General features: G+C 41.6%; 1 protein-coding gene across 1 annotated transcript in view; it reads left to right on the forward strand.

Moving 5' to 3' along the window:
* il16 (interleukin 16) overlaps positions 1–25826 on the forward strand; it is a 117147-nt gene extending 91321 nt beyond the window's left edge. Inside the window, exons 14-21 of the mRNA XM_041174638.1 lie at positions 2041–2537; positions 5133–5274; positions 5939–7466; positions 13861–14047; positions 16868–16969; positions 20434–20674; positions 21664–21795; positions 23533–25826. Of these exons, the coding sequence (XP_041030572.1) occupies positions 2041–2537; positions 5133–5274; positions 5939–7466; positions 13861–14047; positions 16868–16969; positions 20434–20674; positions 21664–21795; positions 23533–23738 (3035 nt within the window). The 3' untranslated portion in view covers positions 23739–25826. The remainder of the gene's footprint in view (positions 1–2040; positions 2538–5132; positions 5275–5938; positions 7467–13860; positions 14048–16867; positions 16970–20433; positions 20675–21663; positions 21796–23532) is intronic.
* Positions 25827–27995: the final 2169 nt, after the last annotated feature.

The following is a 27995-nucleotide window of genomic DNA, read 5'->3' on the forward strand; positions in this document are numbered from 1 at the left end:
TCTACCTCCTAACAACCAACAATAAAAACTGCTATAATTTGCATTCTTATATCAGCTTTAACACTGGTAAATAGAGCAAGGAACTTCACAGAGAAAATAGAAAGGACATGGAGTCAAAGATGGAGACATAAGAAATTATGACCAGAAGCGTGGTCAATGAGGATAATTTGTGATGAGGATTTGAACAGAGGTGAGAACTATGGAGGTGGAGAGATGTAGGGAGGAAATTTATGAACATGGGGCCTCGACAGTTGAAGGCATGACTTTCAGTGATGGGGCAAAGGGTGGGATGGTGAGGGTTTGGGGAGGGTGGGGGAGGAAAGAGGCACAAAGGGACCAGCATGAGAGAAAGGAAGAGATGAGGGAGGGGATTGGTTTTAGTACTGGAGAATGTCACAGAGGTAGGGGGCAGCCAGGCCTTGGAGTGATTTAAAGACAAGAAAGAGAATTTTAATTTGAGGTTCTGTAAGGAGGGGAGCCAATGTAGAACAGAAAGGTTAAGACAATGATTTTTAATATATCTCACCCAAGTTACAGACTAACCAGTCTGTAGACATAGGTTTTGTCGATTTACTTTAACAAGATCCTTCATGGCTTTGAATGTCTCAATCTACAGAGGAACTTTAGGGAGTTCAGTCAGGATCATCGCCATCATCAGAACTCTTCAGAAATATCATTCAGAGAAATAAAAACATCTTTATGTCATCTTGTTGGTTACCTGAGATGCAGCAGTCTTTTGAGATCACCAGAGTGAGATAGACATAATGCTATTGATCATATATATTACTCAAAGGAAGAACTTTCATTTATCAGGTGCCATAATATCCTCAGGACATCCCAAAATGCATTACAACCAATGACAATTTTCACACAGTAAGATCCCACAAACAGCAAAAGAATGAATGCCCAAGTAGCCTTTTGTTTTATTGATGTGGTTGAGGAACAAATGTTAGTTCAGTCAACAGAAGATCAGCCAGCTCTCCCTCTGATAATGCAATGGGGTCTTCCACTCTTTAGGTAAACAAAAAAAATTTGTTCAAGATTAGCTGTGATTTGCTGAAAATTATATAATAAATGGTGAGAGATATAATAGATAATCAGAGGTCCCTGTATTTGCCCCAGGGGTTTCCCTCATCTTTCTCCTCACAGACTTTATGAAAAAATGTTTTTCTTTGTACTGTTTTCTCAGTCTATTGAAGATCACACTTGTTTGCTAGTCTTGAGGGTGCACTTATCCTGCAAGATTCAGTTAAATTGTTTCAGTTCTTCCCTCATTCCCTTGAAGTTGGCCATTTTAAATTCATGCACCCGAATATTGGTCTCTGTCAGATCAAATCGCTTCAAGTGGAATCATATCATTTAATCATATGATTCTCCTGTCTCCCTGAACTATTCCTAATCCTTCTATATTATCCAGGACACTTGCTATTGCTAAATTGATATGCTAAATTGATAATGCTGCATCCCTAATACATTTGGTCAGATTCTGTCTGCCTTACATTCACTAGTTCAGATTCTATGAGCACTCCCTGGTTATGGAGTTGGTCTTTAGTGTGAACTTTCTGATCTCATTCCTTCGTCTTCATACAATAATCTGTCCTCCATGTTAATTTGGTGATCTGTTGTAAACCCTATAGTTATCCTGACTCATTTCACACTACACATTTCCAACAGGAGTGTCTCACTGGAAAACCAAATGTTCTACTTCCTTTACCTCCTTATAAATAGCAGCTCTATCAGCTTTCCTGTATCTCTGCCCTCCTGGAACACTTGAAGCCCTTGAATGCTTAATTCCACTCCATTACTTATATGTTAACCATGTTCCTGAGAAACAAGAAGTCAGCCACATCATCTGAAATAACAGATCAGACAGGGTGAATATTGTAACATGTTCAATGCTCAGCATCCCCACGTTTCTGCTCTTAACATCTGTATGTCACCTAGAAGAACTCTGACAATTTTTGTGGGTGTAGTGAGTATATTTTAGATGCTGCCATGTTAGCGGGCCTTCACTAAGCTTGTAACTTTCCTCTTTTTAAGGCCTAAGGAAAAATGAAGCCTGTTGGCACAGAAAGCAAACGTGGGAGAGGTGCATGGACAGAAGTTTCATCAAAAAATCTCAGAAGCCAATGACTCGTTCCAGCAGTGACAGCAGTTACTTCAATAGTCCAGCCACTAACACCGGCACCATCTTCTACATAAACCATAGCAAAGGCTTTCAGGCAGAAATACCTGGCTCTGATGGCCAAATAGACACAGACACTGATGTGATAGACTTTGCATCAGAGAATGGGCCAGAACAACTGCCCCACCTCACAAGGGATTTTCATTCAGTTAAAATTAACAGTAGGGAGCTTGATAAGCAAGTAACTGAAATGACTGACAGAAACTTTAATGAGAGGACTTGTCCACCAACTCCACCACTGAGGACTTTGAGCATCCAGAGCAGCCTGCAAAAAGATCAACTTAGCACAGAAGCGAATGGAGATCTACACATGCACAGAAAGGATGGACAATCCCAAGCTGGCCACTGTCAGGTGGGAATAGGTCAAAACAGGTTTACAACCACCCGTGTGCATGGAGTCATAGATTGGGCCCAATGATAAGGCTTTGTTTGGTTTCACCAAATCACGTGTGGTGAATCTCAGCCAAAAGATCAAACTAAACAAGGGGTTTGATCTGGCAAATGAAATGACAGTAGTAATTTTAATAGCAAACAGACAAACAGATCCCTGTGAGGATGTGCTCTCAGTCACCAGCCCTGAATGACAATCACGCAGTTTAGGAAATCCTGCAGTGGTGGATTATTCCATCTTAGGCAGGGGAAGACGTAAGAGTGAATGTGATTGTCCACATGGATCTGCTGTTGGTCAGTGTTGGACAATCTGCAGAGAAGATCGGAATTCAATCTTTCCCATTGGCCCGGTAGAGGGGAGTCCGTGCCAGAGCAGGGACGGAGCACAAAAAGGAAATAAATACTTTTGGGAAGAGCAAGAAAACCAACTGCCATCTCCTCACTCTCTTTTACACCTCATTTTCTCTTCCCGTCATTGAATTTTCATTTCATTCATTGTGTCATCCTCTTGTCTCTTTTTGCCTCTCTTTTCGAAACTATCGTGCTTTTCTTCCTGTTCCACATTTCTGTGGGCTAAATCGAATTCTTTATCCAGTGCTAAACCTTTTTGAGGTGAACTCCTGCCATCACAAAGGAAAAAAAGTCCTTCTCTGTTTCCAATCCTCTCCTCGCTTGACTTCGCCTAGCCGAAAGGCCACAATCATTTCCCCATCAAGTCCGAGTGAATATCACAATCATGGTCCGATTACATCATCTGAGCCTGATCTATATATATGCCTGGAGAGTCCAGGGCACTGCCTGAAGGGTTGGCCATCTCTCAGCTTCCTGACTACTGCAAGAATGGACCCCTGGGCAGGAATGGGGTCTGTGAATCCCAGCACAATCCCCTCTCAGTCTGCTGCCCCATCATATTGAAATGACCTGTCAGGTTTAACTATATGGCCTAGAAACATTGCTGATTGTGGGAGAGTTTAATAGTGGCACTGGGTCCCAACACTGAAACAATGATCTGCTGCTAGTGCTAGAATCCCTCAGTATTAAAAAAAAAGTCAACTAAACGATCAATAGTAACTAACTACGTAAAACCAATATTTCCTATCAGTACCTATTTACTAGCATTACATATTTTGCACAGATTTCTGTGTTTACGAAGTTTCTCTCAGTGCTCAGGTGACCTCCAGCTATGTTTAAGCAGTGTTCTGTGTGGCTATCAAGCTGTGCTCAGACTAATAAGGCTTTTGCTCCAAATAATTTGCTGCACTGGTTCTGATATGTTTATGAAAACTGAAAGGCAGAATAGGAGCCAGGGACTTGGTGTGGGAGGCTGCTGCACAGCTTGATGTGGTTTAACTGAAATGAACAATGACTGAAATCAGGTAAGTTGCAATTTTGCAAGTTGCATGCAGTGTATTCCTTGCAAAGTAACTCTGCGTTCTGGTACAAAATGAATTCTCATCATTGCTCCATTTTACAGGTCAGATTCGGATTTGGTTTGAGAAATGTACTACAATCATAAAACACAGAAGGAGGCCACTCAACCCACTGTGTTTGTGCTAGCCCTTTGAAGGAGCTTTTCAATTAGTTCACTTCCCTATTCCTTCCCCATTTACTTGCAAACATTTTCTTTTCAATTATTTATCCAAATCCCTTTTGAAAGTTATTGCTGAATTTCTTTCCATCAGCCTTTCAGATAGTGCTTTCCAGGTTCCAATTGGTTACACAAAAGCATGATTTCTGTTTATTTACTTGATTCAGGGTATGCCAATGAAACTGGCAGGAAATTTCTGTGTAAGTACTGGTCAGGAAGATTGGCATTAAGTTATGCCAACCCAAGAAATTCTAGGTCCCAAGTTTAATAAACCAAGTTCTTGGAACAAGAAAGGACTTACATTTATATAGCGCCTTTCATGTTCTCAGAATGCCCCAGAACTTTGTACCAGCAACGAAGTACTTTTGAAGTACAGACATTTATTGTAATGTAGGAATTTTGCAAAGTCCCATTACACAATGCAATAATGATCAGATAATGTCTTTTTTTAGTGTTGTCGGTTAAGGGATAAACCTTGGTTAGGGCACTGGGGGAGAACACCTCTGTTCTTATTTCCTTCAAAATTGTGCAGTTGGATCTTTATCATCCACATGAAAGAGAAGACCCAGGCCTTGGTTTAATGTGTCGCCTGATGCTGCAACACACTCTCAGTCCTGCACTCAAGTGTCAGCCTGGATGTTGTGCTCCTGTCCCTGGAATGGGCCTGAACACACAACTTTCTGACTCAGAGGGGAAAAGTGCTACTACGGAGCTTAGCTTGAAACTCTGCCAGGACAAGATAACAGTTTCATGAATTTCATTATCCAAACACAGTGGACAATCCAGAAGTATTTAGTTGACAGTCCAATTACTCATTCCTAATAAAATCACCAGCCAAAAGATTTATATCAGCTACCTACTCAGTAGGTAATAATCTACCACCTATGCAGCCACTCAGTCGCTAAGATGAAGGGCATGCTTATAACCAAACCGTACCTTTGAAATGAGAGTTTCCTGTTTGTTTCACAGGAAGTAAAGAACCTGCAGCCACAAGAGGATGAAGCAGTTTCCACTCACAATAACTTCTTCACTCCAATACCTTGTGGAGATCTAGATCAGCGTTTAAATTTACCGGATTCACATCAGCTTGAGTTAAGAGGAGCAATTCAAGGTATGTTTTCACTTGGAATTACAGGGACATTAAATTGGAGGGGGCTGGCAAGGCACAATGCCTGTTTTTAATGTCTACATTTTAAACATGTAAAGTCATTAAATTTCAGAGAGCAGAAAAAATTGATTTAACATAAATCTCATCAAGGAACTGTGTCAATCCATAGGAAACAAAAAAGCACTTAACTGGATGCAGGCTTTTAATTATTGGACAACATTTAAGTTAAACATGTCATCGTTAACTGAGATGCTAAGTCCCCATTTTCTGTTTTGCAAGATTTAAGGGATATTGTAGTGTTTCATTTCACCTTAATGAGTCATGATAAAACCCTGGCCCTACAAACTACATACTTCAATTAACACCAGAATTTTAAACTGCTTTGGCTTAACTTTTTCACTGGAAAGTGTTTTTGTTAAACTATTGGATGGAGAGGTAAGTGTTACACTTTCCCTTGTGGTTGCGTCTATATTCTGAATACTAATAAGCTCTCCACCCTCCCCATGCATGGAGTTCGTACAATGACATTGTGAACCAAATTTAAAGGGACACTGCACAAATACTTGCTTCAGATTTGCTGGGCTCACTTCTAAGCTTGCAGCATTATGCAATGTGGGAGTGATCGGTTTTAGAGCAATGTTATTAACTGATTGTTTTTGCAATTCAGGAAACTGCCCAGTGACAGCAAGGCCTCTGCTGAGAAGACAGGCGTGTGTGAATCCTTTTTGTGAGGGTGAGAAACAGGAAGTCTGTGTCAGAACAGCTGAAGACGCAGGAAACCTCCAAACGAGAACTATTTTTGCAATGATCGAAGAGTCGGGGGGTGAAGCAGTTCAGAACGTGATGGCGGAGAACCAACTGATCGCAGAATCACAGGGACTTTCTAACCAGTCAACGCTCCCTCAAATAACAGAAAATCAGAATGGGGCTGCAAGCAAGCACAGTCTGTTTGTTGATGGACAATCTGATGGAGGTGGTTCTGTTGAGGTCTGCAAGCCAAACACCACAGTTTCCAAATCAACTGCTTCACATGAAAGTGAGACAAGAGAGACATTATCTACACCTGAGTTGGAAGGGGTAACTTTAAAAGACCTAAAACTAGTTCTAACTGACTTAGGAGAAGAGGGAAGGACATCAGAACCCTTGCCTTGTGCTCTCGCGTCGCATTCTCAGTTCAAAGGATCCAGGGATGATAAAATGGAAACATTTCAAACTGATAACACTTCAGCACAGGGAAGAGCAAAGGCCCTTGCATTTGAAACCAATACAAATCAGGCTTCTTTAAGGCTTTGTCTCACAGATGATTTGAAAGCAGAGGGCAGTGTCACAACATCAACAATTAAGAGCTCTAATGAAAAAGCCAATGTGAAGAAAGGGCCGCCTGTCGCTCCCAAGCCAATGTGGTCCCGCCAAAGTCTGAAAGCTTCAAGGAATGGGACACAGGTCGATGACATCACGATGAGGAGCAACAAGGAAAGGGGCTTTGCCTTGCCTAGAAGTTTAACTCCGCAGGTCCAATCCATAAAACAAAGGATCCATTCGTTCGAAACACTCTCCAGTTCAGACGCCCCGGACAAAGGGAACAGAAAGGACACTTACTCACCATCACCTGTCTCAGGTAAAACCATGGAAAGAACCGTCTCTGCACCAAGTGATTCAAAAGTAAGGCCTTTATCTCCAGATGCTTTCAAACAGCCTCCTGATAATGGGAAAGTAGAACCCATATCCCAGAAGCTGGAGACTGAGGTGCCACCAGTATCCCAAGATGGCGAGATTTCTTCAATATCTGCTCCTAGGAGAAGTAGTAGTGGAAGTAGTGAACTACCCAACTCTCCATCAAATTCCCCACAGATTCCAACACAGATGGTAAAATCACCTGGCCTGCGTACTAGAAGCTTCCCACTGGCTACCAGTTCGTCATATGAAGTTTGTGAAGTAAAAACATTGAGAGAAGGATTACTCTCAGCCAGCAGTGACAAAATACACACCATCAGCAACCAAGTCTCATATGCACTGATGAAAAGTGTACTTGCAATTCCTCAGTCACCAGGATCTTGCTATGGAAGTCCCTGGAACACATGCCCTGGCTCTCCTTACTCTTCATCCGATGAGGCTGGAGAGTCCTGGGCCGATAGATCCCCATTGGCATCACCGACAGTTAACAACTGTCAGCTGGAAAAAGGCTTCTCTCTCAGGTAGGACGTGTAAATAACTTAGCAATGTTTGAGGACAAAGGTGTATGCTTATGCTCTTTGGCTTTAAATCCATTTTGAAGTCTCAGTGAATCAAGGGGTTTGGGGAGTGGGCGGGAAAGTGGAGTTGAGGCAGAAGATCACCAATGATCTAGTTGAATCAAGAAGCAAGTCTGAGGGCCTAAATGGTCTTCTCCTGCTCCTATTTCTTATGTTCTTATGAAAGTTGGCCTCTGCAAGTAGAGCTCTGTGATATCCACTAGTGGGTTCCTAAGAGCAGCAGGGTGCCAATGCATACTTCTGGGCCAGGATTTTATGGCCCCCACCGTGGTGTGTCTCCCCTCCCCCCGACCAGCAGATGTGGTGAGACATTTAAATCTCCATTCAGTTCAGCGGAACCGTAATATCCTCCCTTTGAGGGAGGTGAGAGGTTAATTGAGATTGTAATCATTAAGTAACAAATCATAGGCAGTGATCTGCATCCCTCCTTGCCAACTGTGAAGCACAACAAAATCTTTCACAGCTGATATATATTTAGTGTAATCAAATTTACAGATTGTATGTCACTACTTATTACAATATTGATATAAATTTGCACCAAAAACACTCCATATTTGAATATAACATCACTGAAGTCAGCAGTACAAAAAGGCACTTTAGTTGGTTTTACAATTGCTTCTGAAGCAAAAGCATCAGTTTAGGAGCACTAGACTGATGCTCCAGTGAGTTATTGAGGAAGTTCTGTATTGTCAAATACATCACCCTTTGGATATGATACCAAGCTGAGACTGTTCTGGTGGCTCAAACATATATCAAAGGGCCAAGTCAGAACATTTCTGCTGCTGAAGTGAAGTCTTGTTGGAGAGAAGAGTGGGTTACATCACTAGCAGTGACTGATATTGCAGTGCATGCTATCCACAAGATGCATTGCAGAAACTCACCAGGGCTCCTTAGACAGCACCTTTGAAACCCACAACCGCTACCCCCTAGAAGGACAAGGGCAGCCGACACACCACCACCTGGGAGTTCCCTTCCAAGTCACTCACCGTCCTGACTTGGAAATATATCGCCGTTCCTTCACTGTTGCTGAGTTAAAATCCTGGAACTCCCTAACAGCACTGTCGGTGTACTTACACCACATGGACTGTGGCGGTTCAAGAAAGCAGCTCACCACTGCCTTCTCAAGGGCAATTAGGGACAGGCAATAAAATGCTGGCCCTGGCCAGCAACACCCACATCCAATGAATGAATAAAAAAAAACATGCAGTCTGCCTGAATTTTCCCTTACGTATTCAATAAGAATATCTCCCAGTGTCTTTAGCCAACATTGATCCTTCAGCCAATCCCAGATTACCTGATTGATCATCTCATTGTAGATCTGGATCTATATAAAATTGTCACATTTGTTTCCATAACAACAGTTACTGCACTTCATGGTAAATCGCTGTAGTTTTTCTCTAACTAGTGATACTACAGGAGAAATAAAATACTAAAGGATTTGGTGAAAAAACAGAAGTGGGGTTTTGAGTTCAGTCAAAGGGATAGAGATTATTAAACCAAATGGTCTTTCCCAACTTGTGAAGGTTCATATTATCCTGAAAACTTGTGGCTGAATTCAGGGAAAGAAAAGAATGAGTGAATTAAATTATTTATTCATATAATGTCTTTCAAATCCACAGGATACCCTAAAAATTGACTAAATAAGACTTTTAAAGTGTAGTGTCAGTAGTAATGTTGGAAAATATGACAGCACATTTGCATAATACAAATAAAACAGAAAATTCTAGAAATACCCAGCAAGTCAGGCAGCATCTGTGGATGGAAATAAAGTTAACATTTCAGGCCGATGACCTTTCATCAGAACTGAGGAAACTTGGAAATGTAATAGTTTTGAGTAAGTGAAGAGGGGGAGAGGAAAGGAAGAACAAAAAGGAAGGTCCTCTTCACAATTTACTTTCCTAACTATCTTTGCATCATCAGCAAATTTAACAACAATACATTTGGCCCCTTCATCCAAGTCATTGATATAGATTGTGAATAGTTGAGGCCCCAGCACTGATCCGTGTGGCACTCCACTCATTACACCTTACAAACTGGAAAATGACCCATTTACACCTGCTCTCTGTTTCCTGTTGGCGAACCAATCTCTTTCCGTGCAAATATGAGCTCTTATTTTGTGTAGTAACCGAGTGCCTTTTGGAAATCTAAGTATAGCACATCCCCACGTTCCTCTTTATACATTTTGCTAGTTACTGCCTCAGAGAACTCTAATAAGTTAGTCAAACACAATTTCCTTTCACAAAACCATGCTGACTCTGCCTGATTGCACTGAGATTTTGTAAGTGCCCTGCCATAACCTCCTTATTTCCCTATGACAGATATTAAGCCAACCGGCCTGCAGTTTCCTGCTATCTGTCTCCCTCCTTTCTTGAGTAGTAGTGTTACATTCACAATTTTCCAATCTGATGGGGCCTTACCAAAATCTACAGAATTTTGGAAAATTAAAACTAATGCATCTACTGTCTCAGCAGTCACTATTAAGACCTTAGGATGAAGTTGATCATGACCTGGGAGCTTACCAGCCTTTAATTCTAATAATTTTCTCAGTACCCTTTCCCTGGTAATTGTAATTGTTTTAAGCTCCTCCCTCCCTTTCACCTCTTGATTTACATTTATTTCTGGGATGTCATTTGCGTCTTCTACAGTGAAGACAAACACAGACTATCTGTTCAATTCATCTGCCGTTTCCTTATTTTCCCAGGCTCACTCTCTCAAGGACCAACACTCATTTTAGTTACTCTTATCCTTCTTAAATACCTGTAGAAACTCTTACTATCTGTTTTTATATTTCTAGCTAGCTTTCTCTCAAACTCTAATTTATCTCTCACTATTTTTTTAGTTATTCTATACTGTTTTTATATTCTGTCCGATCTTCTGATTGCCACTAATCTTCACAGAATTGTGTGCTTTTTCTTTCAATTTGATACAATCTTTAACTCTCTTAGATAGCCATTAGCCTTAGTTAGGGATGGAGCAACCTTCCCCTGGAATCTTCCTTTCTCACTGGAATGTATCTTTCATATCTCCTTAAATGTCTGCCACTGCATCTCTACTGACCTATCCCTTAACCTAATTTTCCAGTTCATTTAGCCAGCTTTGTCTTCATACCCTCATAATTGCCTTTAAATGAGTTTAAAGCACTAACCTTCTCTCCCTCAAACTGAATGTGAAATTCAATCATATTATGATCACTGCTACCTAGGGGTGCCTTCACTATGAGGTCATTAATTAGTCCTGTCTCATTGCACATTACTAGATCTAGTATAGCCTGCTCTCCGGCTCTGGAACCTACTGCTCTAAGAAACTATTCCAAAAACACTCTATGAACTCATCTTCCAGGCTACTTTGCCAATCTGATTTGTCCAATCTATATGTAGATTAAAATCCTTTCTCATAAGCTGTCATTATTTCTTCCTATATACCCCATCCTATAGTGAAATTACTGTTAGGGGGCCTATAAATTACTCTCACAAGTGACTTCTTACCATTGTTATTTCTTATCTCTACCCAAACTGACTCTACTTCTTGATCTCCAGAACTAAGGCACTCTCTTTGTGATGTACTAATATCATCCCTATTTAACAGAGCAACCCCTCCACCTTTTCCTAGCTCCCTGTCTTTCTGTAATGTCATGTACCCTTGAATATTCAGGTCCCAGCCTTTGTCATCTTGCAGCCATGTCTCTCTAATGGCTATCAGATCTTAACTATTTATTTCTATTTGACTTGACAATTCATCTGTTTTGTTATGAATGCTACATGCATTCAGATACAGAGCCTTTAGTTTTGTCTTTTTAGTATCTTTGTAACCTCTAGCCTCATTTATTGGCACACTTGGTATACTCTGACTTTTCCTGCCACGCTCTGATTATCATTTCTCTTATTGTTACCTTGCTTGTTTGCCTTGTCCTCTCCTTATAATTTATCACATCTTGCCCCCCCCACCGGATCCAGTTCCCTCATTATTTAGTAAAAAGCCCTCTCTACCGCCTTAGTTATACGACTTGCCAGAATACTGGTCCCAGCATGGTTCAGATGTAGAAAGTCCCAACGCTATAGCTTCCACTTTCCCTCATACTGGTGCCAGTGTCCCATGAATTGAAATCTATTTCTCCTGCACCAATCTTTGAGCCACACATTTCATTCTCTCATCTTATTTATCTTGCGTCAATTTGCTCGTGGCTCAGGTAATAATCCTTTGAGGTTCTGCTTTTTAAATTAGCCCCTAGCTACTCATACTCTCTAAGTAGAACCTCTTTCCTAGTCCTACCTCTGTCACTGGTACCTTCGTGGACCTATTGAGTATTTCCAGCATTTTCTATTTTTATTTCTGATTTCCAGCATCTGCGGTATTTTGCTTTTCCACATTGCAACGTCTGACAAACAGTAATGAGATAGATGATTAGATAATCTGTTTTGATGCATTGTTTGAGGGATAAATATTGATCAGGACCTTGTTGGAACTCTCCTGCTCTTTTTTTGAATAGTGCCATGGGATCTTTTACATTCGGCAGAGAGGGTAGACAAAGTCTCGATTCAACATCTCATCCAAAAGCTGGTATCTCAGACAGCACAACACTCCTTCAGTACTGCACCTGAGTGTCAGCTGAGATGGTGAACTCAAGTTTCTAGAGTGTGACTTGAACCCACATCCTTCTGACTTGGAGTTGAAAAAGCTATGTCTGAGAGAAGGCTGACTCTAAAATAAATTGCAGGGCTTTTTTCTGCATTCGTGTCTGTAATTTATGTTTCTGAGCTATGGTAACTATGAACGAATGTCTGAAAATCTTTTGAGCCCTGTGGTCACATGATGGGAGGTCCCCTAATTTAAATGGAACTTGCGGGTTGAATGAATTTTGCACACAGATGGTGCACAGGCTTCCAACACACAAACTCAAATGTAGTGTATAATCAGCTCCACCATCAGATTATTGCTTTATTCACCCTTTCTTCACCGAGCAGGGAAAATCTTACCATAAGAAGCTGTAATGTGAATGTGAATGTATTGGTGATCAATGGATTCTTGTAATGTCAATGAGATAGTTCTGTATGGGGCCCTGTGATTTATTTTTCCTTTATTCTTTCATGGGATGTGGGCTCACTGGCAAGGCCAGCATTTCAAGCCCCTTCCCTAATTGCCCTTGAACTCAACATTTCAGAGGGCAGTTAAGAGTCAACGACATTGCTGTGGATCTGGATTTGGAGGCCAGGCCAGGTAAAGATGGCAAGTTTCCTTCCCAAAAGGGCATTAGTGAACCAGATGGGTGTTTACAACAATCAATCAATGTTGCAATGGTGACCAATATTGAGACTAGCTTTATAATTCCAGATTTATTAATTGAATTTAAATTTCACCAATGTGAACCCATGTCCCCCAGAGCATTAGCCTGTGGCTTTGGATTGCTAGCTCATCACCACAACTCCCCCATCTCCCCCCGTAGTTCTGTACGGGTCCCTGTGATGTGAATTAGGTAAGAGCACCGATGGGCAGAAATATGATTTTTGCTCCTTAATGGAAAAGTTGCACTTGAAGAGATTGTCCAAGGAAATGGACAAACATACTCTGAACATAAATTACAGACATGAATGCAGAAAAAAACCCTGCAATTTATTTTAGAGCCAGCCTTCTCTCAGACATAGCTTTTTCAACTCCAAGTCAAAAGGATGTGGGTTCAAGTCACACTCTAGAAACTTGAGTTTACAGTCTCAGCTGACACACGAGTGCAGTACTGAAGGAGTGTTGCACTGTCTGAAATACCAGCTTTTGGATGAGATGTTGAATCGAGACTTTGTCTACCCTCTCTGCCGAATGTGAAAGATCCCATGGCACTGTTCAAAAAAAAAAGCAGGAGAGTTCCAACAAGGTCCTGATCAATATTTATCCCTCAAACAATGCATCAAAACAGATTATCTAATCATCTATCTCATTACTGTTTGTCAGACGTTGCAATGTGGAAAAGCAAGATACCGCAGATGCTGGAAATCAGAAATAAAAATAGAAAATGCTGGAAATACTCAATAGGTCCACGAAGGTACCAATGACAGAGGTAGGACTAGGAAAGAGGTTCTACTTAGAGAGTATGAGTAGCTAGGGGCTAATTTAAAAAGCAGGACCTCAAAGGTAATAATCTCTGGATTATTACCTAACCAGGCTAGGTCACTTAGCCTGTGGCTGGCACCATAGTATCTCATTCATAGCTTCACTGATGAGTGTACAATATCCTCACTCCTGGCTGAAGTGAAGATAAATTGCATTCTGGTTTTATGAGTTTGACGTAAAAGCTTGTGTAGTTTTCATGCATTAATTAACTAACGCTGGAGTGTGCCTCCTGTTTTAGACTTGCAGAATTAAGATCCTGCACTATCAATCTGGCAGATGAAAATTGGAAGGAAGATGGTACAAAGGAACAGTCCTCATCATTATCCTCCTGTGTTTCCGCCCAGTCGGTCATGTCCTTGATTCCTGCAGAAGAACTGGAGAAACTGATAGAGGAAGTGAACAGCCTGGATGAGGAAACCTTAAAGGTTCGAACATAAAGGAATGAGTACATTTCCATGGCAAATAGCTTACATTGTTCACAGGACATGCTCTATCATTTTAAGAACAAATATGAAATAAATATTAGGGGAAAATCAAATTGAGGCAGAAGATCAGCCTTATTGAATAGCAGAGCAGGCTCAAGGGGATGTAATGCCTTTTGATGTTCCTATTTCTTATGTTCGTATTAAAGAGCCCTTGGCAACAAAGATGTGAGATTTGTAAACTCATGGTCTGATTTGGAGACTCAATGACTGGAGTGCAATGCAAATCAGTGGCCCTTGTAGCAAGAATACTCCTGGAACGATGAGTTTCATTGGTGTGATTTTTATCTAGATGTTGCCATATCCTGAATCCCTCTGTCTGCAAAAGGATGCTTAAGCACATTTACATACCTTAAAATAAGTTATTTATCTTCCACATAAAGGGTATAATTGTGATATTTCTCACTTGCCTATGAGTCTTGCTACATAGGAGCACGGATCACAGATGCAGCGTTGTAATATTATAAACCTATCTCCAAATTATGTCTAAGAGTCCACATTGACTGCGATGTCACATAATTACACCTATAGTGAAAACCCAGAAGGCCTCAGTTGTAGCTTCTTATCTACAATGTGAAGCTGCTATTCACACTTTTAGGCTAATGGTTTTTTTAAAATTTAACTTTATGTATTGACCAAACAACAGCTTTTTTTTATTCATTCATGGGATGTGGGCTTTGCTGGCTGGGCCAGCGTTTATTTCACATTCTTGGTTGTCCTTGAGAAGGTGGTGGTGAGCTGCCTTCTTGAACCGCTGCAGTCCATGTAGTGTAGGTACACCCACAGTGCTGTTAGGGAGGAAGTTCCAGGATTTTGACCCAGCAACAGTGAAGGAATGGCGATATATTTCCAAGTCAGGATGGTGTGTGGCTTGGAGGGGAACCTCCAGGCCATAGTGTTCCCTTCTATCTGCTGCCCTTGTCCTTCTAGGTCATGGGTTTGGAAGGTGCTGTCTAAGGAGCTTTGGTGAATTCCTGCAGTGCATCTTGTAGATGGTACACACTGCTGCTACTGTGAGTCGGTGGAGGAGGGAGTGAATGTTGATGCATGTGGTGCCAATCAAGTGGGCTGCTTTGTCCTGGTGAGTTGCTCATTCAGAGAGCAGGTGCAGTCATGACAGGCTGAATGGTCTCATTTGCTGTAACCATTCTGTGACTCTGTGAAGTGCAAGATGATGTATTTTGGTAGGAGAATTAAGGAGGCCAACTAGTCCTTAGGAATGAGAGTTTAAGTAGGGTTTGGAACAGAGGGATCTGGAGATTCAGATTTACAAATCAATAAAAGTAGCGATGCAGGTCAATAAAAAATGCAAACCCAGCTGTGAGAATCATTTCACGAGGAATTGAATTGAAAAGCAAAGAGGTAATTCTAAATTTGTGTAGCACCTTGGTTAGATCACTCTTGGAGTACTGTGAACAATTTTGGTTTCCATATAATGGAAAGGATATAGAGGCACTGTTAAAGGTACAAGAAAGATTTACAAGGATGATAGCAACATTGAGAGGTTATTGCTATCAAGAAAGACTTGACTGGGCTTCTTTGTGCAGCAAAGAGGAGGCTGGGGGTGACCTGATGAAGATTTTTTAAATTTTGAAAGGGTTTGATTGGTTAGATCACAATTGGCCAATACAAGCCTCCACTTGGGTGAGTTCAAAACTAGGGGTCGTAAATGTAAGATAGTCATTAATAAATCCAAAAGGGAATTCAGGAAACACTTCTTTACTCAGCGTGCACTAAGAATGTGGATCTTGCTACCACATGGGAGTATTTGAGATGAACAGTATGTATGCATTTAAAAGGAAGCCAGGTAAACACATGAAGGGAAAGGAATAGAAGGATGTGTTAACTGGGTGAAATGAAACAGGATGGGAGGAGGCTCGTGTGGAGTATATTCAGACTATTTGGATGAATGGCCTGTTTCTGTGCTGTAAATTCTTTCTAATTCTTTGTTATATCAGCATTGCTCATTAAGGTGAGTAGACACCTATCTACATCTTACAGATGCTCTGTGGAGGGTGTTTTGTAATCCACATTAATACTCCAGCATAGAGTTGAAAAAAATATTGCATTATTGGAGCTACAATCTTTCTTTTTTTTGCAACTTTAAGCCATGCCATTGATTGATTGCTCTGATAGTTCAATTAGATGTTAAAGATCCCATGACATTCAAAGAAGGGCACTTGACTTCAAGCAATGCCAACAAGTTTAAAAATGTTACAGAGATCTGGAGATACAAAGGTGGCATCAGTAAAAGTGACCATGTAACTGCTAGATTATTGTAAAGGTCCAACTGGTTCACTCAAGTCCATCATGAAATGCCGGCCTTACCCAGTCTGGGCCTATATGGGATTCCAGTAATGCACCAACATGGTCTTAATTGTTCCCTTAAGTGGATCTAACAAGCCACACCATTAAACCATTGCTCTCCTGTGCTTCTGCGAAGTAGTTTTGTTGGGTCTTTTACATACCCTTGAGAAGGCAGCTGGGACCTCAGTTTAACATCTTATCCATATATTGGCATCTCCAATAGTTAGAATTCCCTCACTATTGCACTAGGAAGCCTAGATTCAAATCTGTGGACTGGGACTTGAACGCACAATCTGCTGCCTCAGAGGTGAGAATGTTACCTACCGAGGCTTATAGAATGGCACTGAGAACTTTCTGTTGGTAGATATAGAGAGTATATATATACACATATATATATATATATATATATATATATATAGATAGTAAATCTTTACTATAATCATTACCACTTCACAGCAATTTGAAGACATTCACGTTGTGGTCCTGCACAAAGAGGAAGGGTCTGGACTTGGATTCAGCATCGGTGGAGGGATAGACCTGGAAAACAAAGTGACAACCGTGAGTACCAACAGGGAAGAAAGCCCTACGGAACGTTCAATGTGAAGTGAAAACATTTCCTGCGATTTGACTGGCATTCATCTGGTTCATACTTGGAAAAATATATCCAGTAGCGTACTCCCAGACAGTGAGATCCTAGGATAGTGTTGGTGTTCAATTAATCCAAAATGGCGGAAGGCTCCCTTTTGGGTGCATTGGCCATTTGTTGGATGCAGGTCAGACTCCTCTTATTAGGGGCAAGATTTGACTCTCCCCCACCCACCTTACTGATAAGGATGAGCGTGGAGGGAGGTGGGTGGACATGAAAACTTGTGATGCCTGCATGCCGCTTAGCTGGCACCATCCTGCCCACCGGGACATTTCCCAAGTGAATTAATGTCCTTTTAAGGCCTGTTGCCAGAGGCAAACTGGAAATGTTCCAGTAGGCCTAAGTGCCCTCCTGAGGCTTCGGGAATAGACCAGTTGTCTGGAGGTGGCTTCCTGGCAACAAACTGTGGGGCCAGCACTCCGGGCAGTCTTAGAGGTCCTCCCTAACTGCTTGGCCACAGCTGGAGCCACAGGTCACCCCATGGAGAGTTTGCCCTCCACAATGGTGGCCTGGTTGCTGAAGACATTTTTTTTTAATTAAAAAGTTTAAATAGTTAGAGAGAGGGTACCTCAAGATGGAAGTACTCTCTCTCTCCCTTACCTGAACCCTATGTGGTTAATGATTTTTTTGACTGTGATGTAACGACCATAAGACTTTTCCTTGTTGCTTTGGGAAGGAACATAGCAACAGGAGGAGGCTATTCAGCTGCTCGATTCTGTTCCACCATTCAATTAGATCATGATTGATATGTAACTTTTCCCATCTTGGTTCCATAACCCTTAATGCCTTTCCCTATTAATCCCAGCTTCTATTTTTTTAATTAACTCCAGACTCAACAGCTTTTTGTGAGAAGTGGTTCTAAATTTCCACTACCTTTTTTATGAAGGAGTGCTTCCTGACAATACAAAAAATAGGGTAGTAATAGTGGGGAATTTCAACTTCCCCAATATTAACTGGATTAGTCATAGTGTGATAGGTTTAGAGGCAGCGGAATTCTTAAAATGCATCCAGGAGAGCTTTTTAAGCCAGTATGTAGAAGGTCCTACAAGAGAGGGGGTGGTCCTGGACTTAATTTTAGGGAATGAAGCCAGGCAAGTGGTAGAGGTATCAGTGGGGAAGCATTTTGCAGGTAATGGTCGTAACTCTGTTAGATTCAAGGTTGTTATGGAAAAGGTCAAGGATGGGCCAGAAGTCAGAGTTCTAAATTGGGGGAAGGCCGATTTTAATAAGATCAGATATGATTTGGCCAGAGTGGACTGGGAGCAACTACTCTTAGGTATAACTGCATCAGAGCAGTGGGACTCATTCAAGAACAAAATAGGGAGCGTACAGGGCTAACATATTCCAGTAAAGACAAAGGGTGGGACCAACAAAGGGTGGGACCAACAAATCCAGGGAATCCTGGAAGTCAAGGAATATACAGGATTGGATAAAGAGAAAAAAAGGGAGGCTTATGGCAAATACCGAGGGCTCAAAACAGCAGAAGACCTAGAGGAGTATGGAATGTGTAGGGGGGAACTTAAAAAGGAAATTAGGAAATCAAAAAGGGGGCATGAAAAAACATTGGCAGATAAAATAAAGGAAAATCCATTAAGAGTAAGTGGATAACTAGGGAAAGAGTAGGGCCCATTAAGGACCATAGTGATAATTTGTGTGTGGCGCCGGAAGACGTAGGTAGGGTTCTAAATGAATACTTTATGTTGGTGTTCACAAGTGAGAGGGACGATATGGGTATGGAAATCAGGCAGAAGGACTGTGATGTAATTAAAGAAATTAGCATAGAAAGAGAGGGGGTTCTTAGTGCTCTGGCAGGCTTAAAAGTAGATAAATCTCCAGGCCCGGATGAAATGTATCCCAGGCTGTTGAGTGAGGCAAGGGAGGAGATAGCAGGGGCACTGGCAATAATTTTCAACACCTCTCTGGCCACAGGAGAGGTGCCAGAGGACTGGAGGACAGTCAATGTGGTACTGTTATTCAAGAAGGGAGGGAGGAATAAATCAGGGAACTACAGGCTAGTCAGTCTAACCTCAGTGGTATGGAAACTATTGGAAGCAATTGGTGGGGTGGTAAATAGTGAGGAGGATAGCCTTAGATTACAGGAGGATATAGACAGGCTGGTCAGATGGGCTGATCAGTGGCAAATGGAATTTAATCTGGATAATGGATAAATGTGAGGTGATGCACTTGGGCAGGACAAACAAGGCACAGGAATACACAATGAATGGTAGGACCCTGGGAAGTACCGAGGATCAGAGGGACCTTGGTGTGCATGTCCACCAGTCCCTTAAGGTAGCAGGACAGGTAGATAAGGTGGTTAAGAAGGCATTTGGGATAATTGCCTTTAATAGCTGAGGCATAGAATATAAGAGCAGGGAGGTTATGCTGTAACTGTATAAAACGTTGGTAAGGACACAGCTGAAGTATTGTGTGCAGTTCTGGAATCTGCATTTTAGGAAAGATGTGATTGCACTAGAGAGAGTGCAGAGGAGATTTACCAGGATGTTGCCCGGGCTGGAGGGTTTTAGTTATGAGGAGAGACTGGATAGACTGGAGTTATTTTCCCTGGAGCAGAGGAGATTGAGCGGGGACATAATTGAGATGTATAAAATTATGAGGGGCATAGATAGAATAGACAGGAAGGAAGTTTTCCCCTTGGTGGAGGGATCAATAATCAGGGGCATAGATTTAAGGTAAGGGGCAGGAAGGTTTAGAGGGGATGTGAGGAAGAAATATTTTTACCCAGAGGGTGGTGGGAACCTGGAACTCACTGTCTGAAAGGGTGGGAGAGGCAGGAACCCTCATAACATTTAAGGAGTATTTGGGTGTGCACTTGTGATGCCGTGACATACAAGGCTATGGGCCTAGTGCTGGGAAATGGGATTAGAATAGTTAGGTACTTGTTTGATCGGCGCAGACTTGATGAGCCGACGGGCCTTTTTCTGTGCTGTAGACCTCTGTGACTCTGTGACTCTGTGACCACTGAATTGGCTTAACTCAATTTTGAGGCTATACCTCATTCTTCTGGACTCCCAACAGAGGCAATAATTTTCATCCACCTACAAACTCCTTTAATCACCTTAAACATCTCAGTTGGATTGCTATTTAATTTTTCTGTAGTGTGAATTTAATAATTGAACTGCTAGCCCGAATATCATTCTGCTGAATCTGCACTTCACCCCCTCCTAGGCCAATAGATCATTTTTGAGGTGCGTTACCCAGAACTGAATGCAGTCCTCCAGATGGAGTCTAATCAGAGCATTGTACTAACGTGACATGCATTTGTTTGTGGAGTGGCCAACTAAAAGAGGCAAACTTTCCCAGCTAGCTAATAAATTTGTCGTGAACTGTTTTCTATTTATCTCTCCTGCACCAACAGGTTCACAGGGTGTTTCTGAATGGACTGGCAGCTCAGGAAGGAACAATTGAAAAAGGAGATGAGATTTTGTCGATCAATGGACAATCTCTGAAAGGTGTGACTCATACTGAGGCTCTGGCTATCTTGCGCCAGGCTCGACTCCCAAAGCAATCAGTGATTGTGATACACAAGGCCAAAGAAGGTGAAAGCAAACCCAATACTTCAACCGAATGCTCATCAACTGAGAGTCCCACAAGTTCAGGTCAGCATTTCCTTAACTTAACTTACGATAACTTAATTATTATTTTTTTTTAACAGGCTTGAATGCATCTCTACAAACTTTCATGGACCAATAAAACTCAGTTTTTGTTTGGCACACTGTTGGGACAATGAGGCACAATGAGTTGTACTGTAAGATTGGCAGGCTTCTATAAGACAGGACCAACCCTGCCAAGGATGGACAAGGTCAAAATGCATCAGTCCACCTAGATCCAACCTAATGGTTTAAATAAAAGTCAAACAAGTAGATAGAAGCTATACAACAATTCAGAACGCAATTCCCAAACTGTGGGCCACACCTCCAATTGCGGGACGCAGAAACAGTGAATGGGATTGCAAGCTCCCCCTCCTCTGAGACTGTGCTCCACACTAGCATCAAGGTCCAGGTGGCATCGGGCCCTGCCCTTTCCCTTTCCCTTCTCGTCTCTCAGTCTCTCTCTCTCTTTCTGGGCCATGTGCTCCCCCCTGCGGCTGCTTCACTGAATCATGAAGCTGATGGCGATGTGTATTGTCTGAGCCCAACATTCTGGTGTTGCGGTATTACCTGGACTCCAACATCAGCCACCTCAAGGCATTCAACCTGCTCTTGCTGCGTCATGGCCGAGGTCCCTGAGCTGGAGATGATGTAATGGACTGATGAGTACATAAAATAATATTTTTTAAACCACTTTTAAAGTAGATTTTTTAATATTTATATGATACATAATTTGATTTGTAATACGCAAACTTTAATAATTGTATACTGAATGTTACTAAGCTGTCTCGTTAATTTACTTATTGATCAATGCAATGGAGTTATGTGGAGGCTTAATGGATCAGCTGGTCTTTTCCTGCTCACCATTTTGTATACTGAGATGCTGTGAAGCTATCTACTCCCTTGCTGTCTTGTACCTGATCAAAGCTAACGTTAATATATCTGAATAATATATCTTAGTACTCCTACTGACAGGCCATTTGTGTTATTACTTACAGCAACAGAAGATAAATTGAACACTTTCACTGTGGAACTGGAAAAAAACGCAGGAGGTTTGGGCTTCAGTTTGGAAGGGGGAAAGGGCTCCATTCATGGAGACAAACCATTGATTATCAACCGGATTTTTAAAGGTAAGTAGGATAACCTGCTATGGTGTGGCTTTTGCAAATATATGAGCAATTTGAGAAATGATGTGTGATGAGTGTAATGTGTGTGGGAGGAACAGGTGACTTTCAGCTCCTGGCATAGTAATTGGTTGTGTCCCATTTATTCAAGTAAACAATGGGAGGTGGTGATTACAAAAATTGATCAGTCTTATGCCTGAAAAATCACTTCACTGAGAACCAAATTCTTCTATTCCCAAAGTTTTCCATGTCAGGGGAGTTTCTTCATCTCAGGTCTGATGTAGATTCATTGACAGAGATTGATTGCTGCGATTTGTCAACAACTAATTCCATTATGGTTATATCATGTGATTATGAGACACTAAGATGAGGTGTTGTCTTTTATCCACTAGGAAATGCCATTTTCCTATGACTGTATGTGTGAGGTTTGTCTACAGTTGTAAGGTATGAAAATTACAAGTGGGCAGGAAAAGACCAGCTGATCCATTAAGCCTCCACACAACTCCATTGCATTGATCAATAAGTAAATTAATGAGACAGCTTAGTAACATTCAGTATACAATTATTAAAGTTTGCATATTACAGATCAAATTATGCATCATATAAATATTAAAAAGTCTACTTTAAAAGGGTTTTAAAAAATATTATTTTATGTACTCATCCGTCCATTACATTACATTAATAAATCCTGAAGCTATAAGTGGCAGACAGAAGCTTCCATTAGCAAATGGTGTGTGCACAACATGTGGATGGAAATTGTGGACTGTGTTTGTGCAATTTTCTGATGCATGCTCCTCACAAGTGAACGTACCTGTTGGGGTCATGAGATCAGACTATTTACCCTATTTTAGGACACATCACTTTGGATGTCTTCTACAGTGGTTTTGTGGATTGCTTTCTCTGTGGTCAGATTTTCAAAAGAACTTTTATTGAAAGTATTGAGTTCATAGCTCTGTTAGGATTGGGCCACTTCTGCCACTGAATACAATGGCCCTTTAAACATCATTGTTTCCCTGATATGTGCTGAGGGAATTGAGCGCAAATAAAAATGTTTCACACCTTCTGCCATTTTGTTAACATGACTAAGGCCAAACGTGTGTTATTAGGATGAATTTATCAATGCCACAGTCCATGCCGGGAGCTACGTTCCAGGAGACTGTAGGATGGAGCTCAGGCTAACACATTCTCCCTTTCCCCGAACATGTATTAGAAGCATGATGGGAGGATGAATGGCTGGATTGATGGCTGAAATGGAGGAAGGATAGAAAGATGGAAGAATTACAGTTATGTAGCACCTTTCCCAACCATACGACACCCCAAACAGCTTTACATCTAACTGAGCAAACTTGAAGCACAGCCACAATTGTAACGAGGGGAAATTGCCTGAAATAGCCAATAGTAATCACTTACAACTGGAAACCTATTCTACACAGGGGGCTATTCTTTGACTGTGAGCTCCCAACAGGGAGCTTCCCCAGGCTGCTCCCTGGGGGGTACTGTACCTGGATCGTCAATGCCTACTCACATTTGACTTTCCTTTAGTCCCCCTGATTACACAAACGAGACCAGGAGCTCAGTGAGTGTGTGCACAAGCCTCTACTGTGTACAGCTGTACTTGACTGTCCTTAATACTATATGCAAAGCATGTTGTTAAAACTGTAGACTTTTGCCTTGCATTTTCAGAGTCTTGTTTTGTAGCTAACAAAGATAACTTTCATTTCTTTTCCCCCCTGGACCTCACAGGAGGAGCACTTGAACAGAGCAACATTATCCAGGCTGGAGACGAGCTACTGCAACTAAACTCCACCATCCTGCAAGGTCTCAGCCGGTTTGAGGCTTGGAACGTGATCAAGTCTCTGCCGGATGGCCCCAGCACAGCAGTAATTAGGAGGAAAGGTCCCATTTCTAGTACAGTCAAAGCCACAGAGGTGTCACAAGCTGCTGAATAAAGCCCTTAATAACCAACTAAGAACCATGTAAACTTACTGTAATGACATCTCTTCCACATAGTCCACATTCTGGTTTAACTGAATTATGTACAAATGTCCAAAGGGATGCACTGTGACAGATGGAAGTTGTTAAACCTTTTAAACTGGCTCGTTCTGTGAACAGATTGAGGTTGATATCTATTAAGCAATTTTATTCATCGGTAGTGAGCAAGCTTCATGTTGTGCCAGATCCAGGCTTGCTCTTAGCTCTTGCACACTCGCTGTTCTCCATATCTATCAGGGAGTGCTGGGCAAGATTTCAATCTGGCACATATGACTCAATTCATTCCACTTCTGCAAATTTTTAATTAACAGTTTCAGTGTCCATTAATTATAAATGCATGAGCACAATAAAAGCTTCATGAATTGCTAATTATCCAATAACTGTAGTTATTCTCACAGGTACACAAACTTCATTGTTCTGTTTGCTCCATCTGCAGGGCTGTGCAGAGAACACCCAGTAGATAAAGGAAGGGCACTGATTAAATGTTCAATTAAGAATGTGAAGTTAAATTAGTGAGAGGGTCATCAAGGCACTTGTGGGAAGAAAAAAAGCAAAATGTCTAAAATTCAATAAACACCCTGCCCACTGTTTCATACTGTCTACAACCTCAACACCAAAGCGGAGGTTCCAAACCGGCATTGTCTTCATCACAGACTATCTACTTCCACTGCCGTACCATCACCTGCCTCTGCCAGGATGACCAAATGTCCTGCATTTTATGGGATTGTTCCTTATTTTGTCTGTTTGTCACATGTCCCTTAAGTCTTTTGTTCTGTATTTCTAAGACAGTTTGTGGGAGACTAAGCCTTAGAGTCTCCTCTTGCATTTGTCTTTTTTTTGTGAGCATGTGCATCAGGGGGTTATGCTCACCTGAAGCCTCCCCCCACCCCCATTCTTATGGTCACAAACACCCCCTCCCCCCATCGGGTCCCATGGTCAATGTTTCCCTTATTCTATTTCTTAAGGATTGGTCATCCTGGCCTCTGTCCGCCTGAAACTCTCCCGACTGCCCTCCCATATCCTGTCCTCCATAAAACGAACTCATCCAAAACTCTGCTGTCTCTACCATATCCCATACCCTTTGCCCTCTATAATCCTTTATTATTTGACTCCATTGCCTCAAACTCAAATGTTCATCATTTTTAAATCCCTCATGGTTTCAACCCTTTCTGTCCCTGCACCCTCCACCAGCCCTACAGCCCTTACCCCAAAATTCTCTATTGCTCCAACTTTGTTCCTGTATAACATTCCCCACAACCCCATCAGTCATTACACCATTGCCTCCAATAGGCCCCTGACCTAGATTTTCCCCTTAAACCTCCCTGTTTCTCCACATCCCTCCTTCAAAACACACCACCTTGACTTCCTCCACATGCCTCTTCCTTTCAGTCAGAATCCAATTTGTTTGATAATGCCTTCAGCAGTAAAGCAGCTTTATAAATGCAAGCCGATTGCTCATTTGTAGCTTGCCTACATAATTAATTTCTGAACGGAGGTTAATCACAACATCATGAGTGAAAACTGGGAATTGGAACAAGCCCTAAGATAGCTGAATAATTCATAGAGTACCTTACAGCTTAACAAGAATCTCCATCCTATTTCAGGGTACTGTGACAATCTCATTATATAGGAACAGGAAAAAATGGAAATACTGGAATTCTGAAGTAAATGAGAAAATGCTGGAAGTACAGAGATCAGTCAGCAACTCTAAAAATAAAAATGTTACAGTTTCAAAGAACCTGAAAAACCTCAAATGTTAACCTGTCCTTTTCCTTTACTGATACAGATCGACCTGCTGAGTATTCCATTGCTTTGTACCTCACTACTTATAGAGCTTTGATGCATTAAGATTCAGACTGGTTAACACTGTTGATTAAATGGTTTGCTCTGTACTTTAATTGTTTCCCCAGTTTATGTGTAATCATGAACAGCACAGTACAATAGGCAATGCCTTCAGCAGGACTGTGGTTTCAAAAGTGGTTCACTGTTTTGGTTTCTGTTGAGAATTTGTACCAATTACACAAAATAAAGACTCCGGCATGTGATGGCAGTCTGGGTTCAACCCCAACACTTATTGGAGTATGGAGAATGGTAATGAAATAAAACAGAAACAAAAAGACTTGCAGTTACACAGTGGTTTTCACAACTTCAGGATATCCCAAAGCACTTTACAACCAATTAAGCACTTTCAATGTGTAATGAGTGCAGTCAATTGCACAAAGACCGCAAAGCAATAATGACCAAATAAACATCTTTAGGTATCGGTTGAGGGATAAATCTCAGGAGATATATTGGCAAAGGGAGAGCTCCTCTGCCCTACTTCCAAGTAGCATCACGGGATCTTTTACTTTCACCTGAGGGGGTGGGGCCTTGGTTTAATGCCTGATCCAAAAGACGGCAGTCACTACCTCAGTACTGCACTAGAATGACAGTCTGATTCTTTTCTCAATTCTCTGGGACTTGGATTTTCTGACTCAGAAGCTAGGGTGCTACCAAAGCTGAGCCAAAGCTGACTCGTGATAAATGCAAATTCTTTCTTAAACGCCGACAGTACTGTTACCATATTTGTAGCTTAAGCCTCTACTCTATGGACGTGGTGTGAATTTTAGGCAACAGAAACTCTTGTTTTTGTGGATTTCTCAGAAAATTGGTTTGGCAGCTAAGAGTGGCAATTGTTTTGTGTGCGCCTTGGACTTGGATGACAAAAAAAATAAGATAAATCCTAAAAACATTCTTAGAGGAAAACCGAAAAATGGTACCAGTTTAAAAGGTAAAAACACATAAAGCTGCCTCCACACTCTCAACCACTACCATCTAGAAGGACAAGGGCAACTGACACATGGGAAATTCCCCTCCAAGCCAGTCAGCATCCTGACTTGTAAATATATCGCCGTTCCTTCACTGTCGCTGAATCCTGGAACTCCTTCCCTAACAGCACTGTGGGTGCACAAACACCACGTGGACTGCGGCAGTTCAAGAAGGCAGTTTACCACCATCTCCTCAAAGGCAATTAGGGATGGGCAATAGATGCTGGCCTAGCCAGCGACCACGCATTGCATGAACGGATAAAAATAAGGTTGATGTTTTGCTAACAATTCTTTGAAGAGGTTTACAGGAGGCAAGTATAGAACAGAAGCTACAGCAGCAAAGTACTTCATCGGGCTGTGATTTTCTCTTGCTCTTTCCCAAAATAAAATTCTACACTGCATGATTGAAGAGCAACATGGAGTGTGACACTGTTCAAACATAGCCTCATTACCTGCTGATGTGTGCGCCAAAATAATAAAAACCATTACAGAAAACAAATAATCCTACAAACTGTTCAAACAATGGAACCTGCAAAAGATCCAAAAGGTCATTAAACTTGTAAACTAGAAATTAGAAAGGAAATACACAAAGGGGAAGCTGATGGTTTAACAGTTGTTGAATTATTCTTAGTTCCTCCTCCACCTCGATATGTTTCCTCACTATGTAAAACAAGGGAGGGACATAGGGACAGTAGGCCATTCAGCCCCAAGTTTGTTTGAGCACTATTTGAGTTACAGATCAGCCACAACCTAAACTCCATTTACCCTTGTTGATCTGTAACCCTCAATATCTGTAACTCTTAATACCCTAACCTAACATAAATTTATTTCAGTTTTGAGATTTTCAAGTGACCTAATCACAAGTGCTTTGTGAGAATGTTCCGGATTTCCACTACCCTTTGTGTGAAGTGCTTCCTGACATCACCATGATTGGCCTGGCTCTGGACACAACCATTTGTTGTGGACTCTCCCACTAGAGGAAATAGCTTCTATTTACCCTGTCCAATTCTTTAAATCATCTTCAACACTTCAATTAGATCTTCTTTTAATCTTCTATACTCAAGGGAAAACAAGCCTAGACCCCACCACCCCCCCCCCCCCCCACCCACCCCACCCACAAATGCAATCCATGCTTATGATTTAATTCTCTTTAACTTCAGTATCATTCTGGTGGGTCTGCACTGCATCCCCTCCAAGGCCAATATGCCTGTGGAGCCGTGCCCAGAACTGAACGCAGTACTCTAGAGAGGGGCATCTAACCAGAGCTCTGTATAGTTCTTCCACCCCTTTGAGGCAAAGGTCAAGATTCCATTTGCTGTTTTAAATATTTTTGAAATTGTCTATTAGGTTTTAGTGATTTCTGTACTTGAAAACCTAAATCTCCAGTTTGTAGCTTCCCCCTCTCTT

The sequence above is a fragment of the Carcharodon carcharias genome, chromosome 26 (genome assembly GCF_017639515.1).
Source record: "Carcharodon carcharias isolate sCarCar2 chromosome 26, sCarCar2.pri, whole genome shotgun sequence".
Lineage (NCBI taxonomy): Eukaryota > Metazoa > Chordata > Chondrichthyes > Lamniformes > Lamnidae > Carcharodon > Carcharodon carcharias.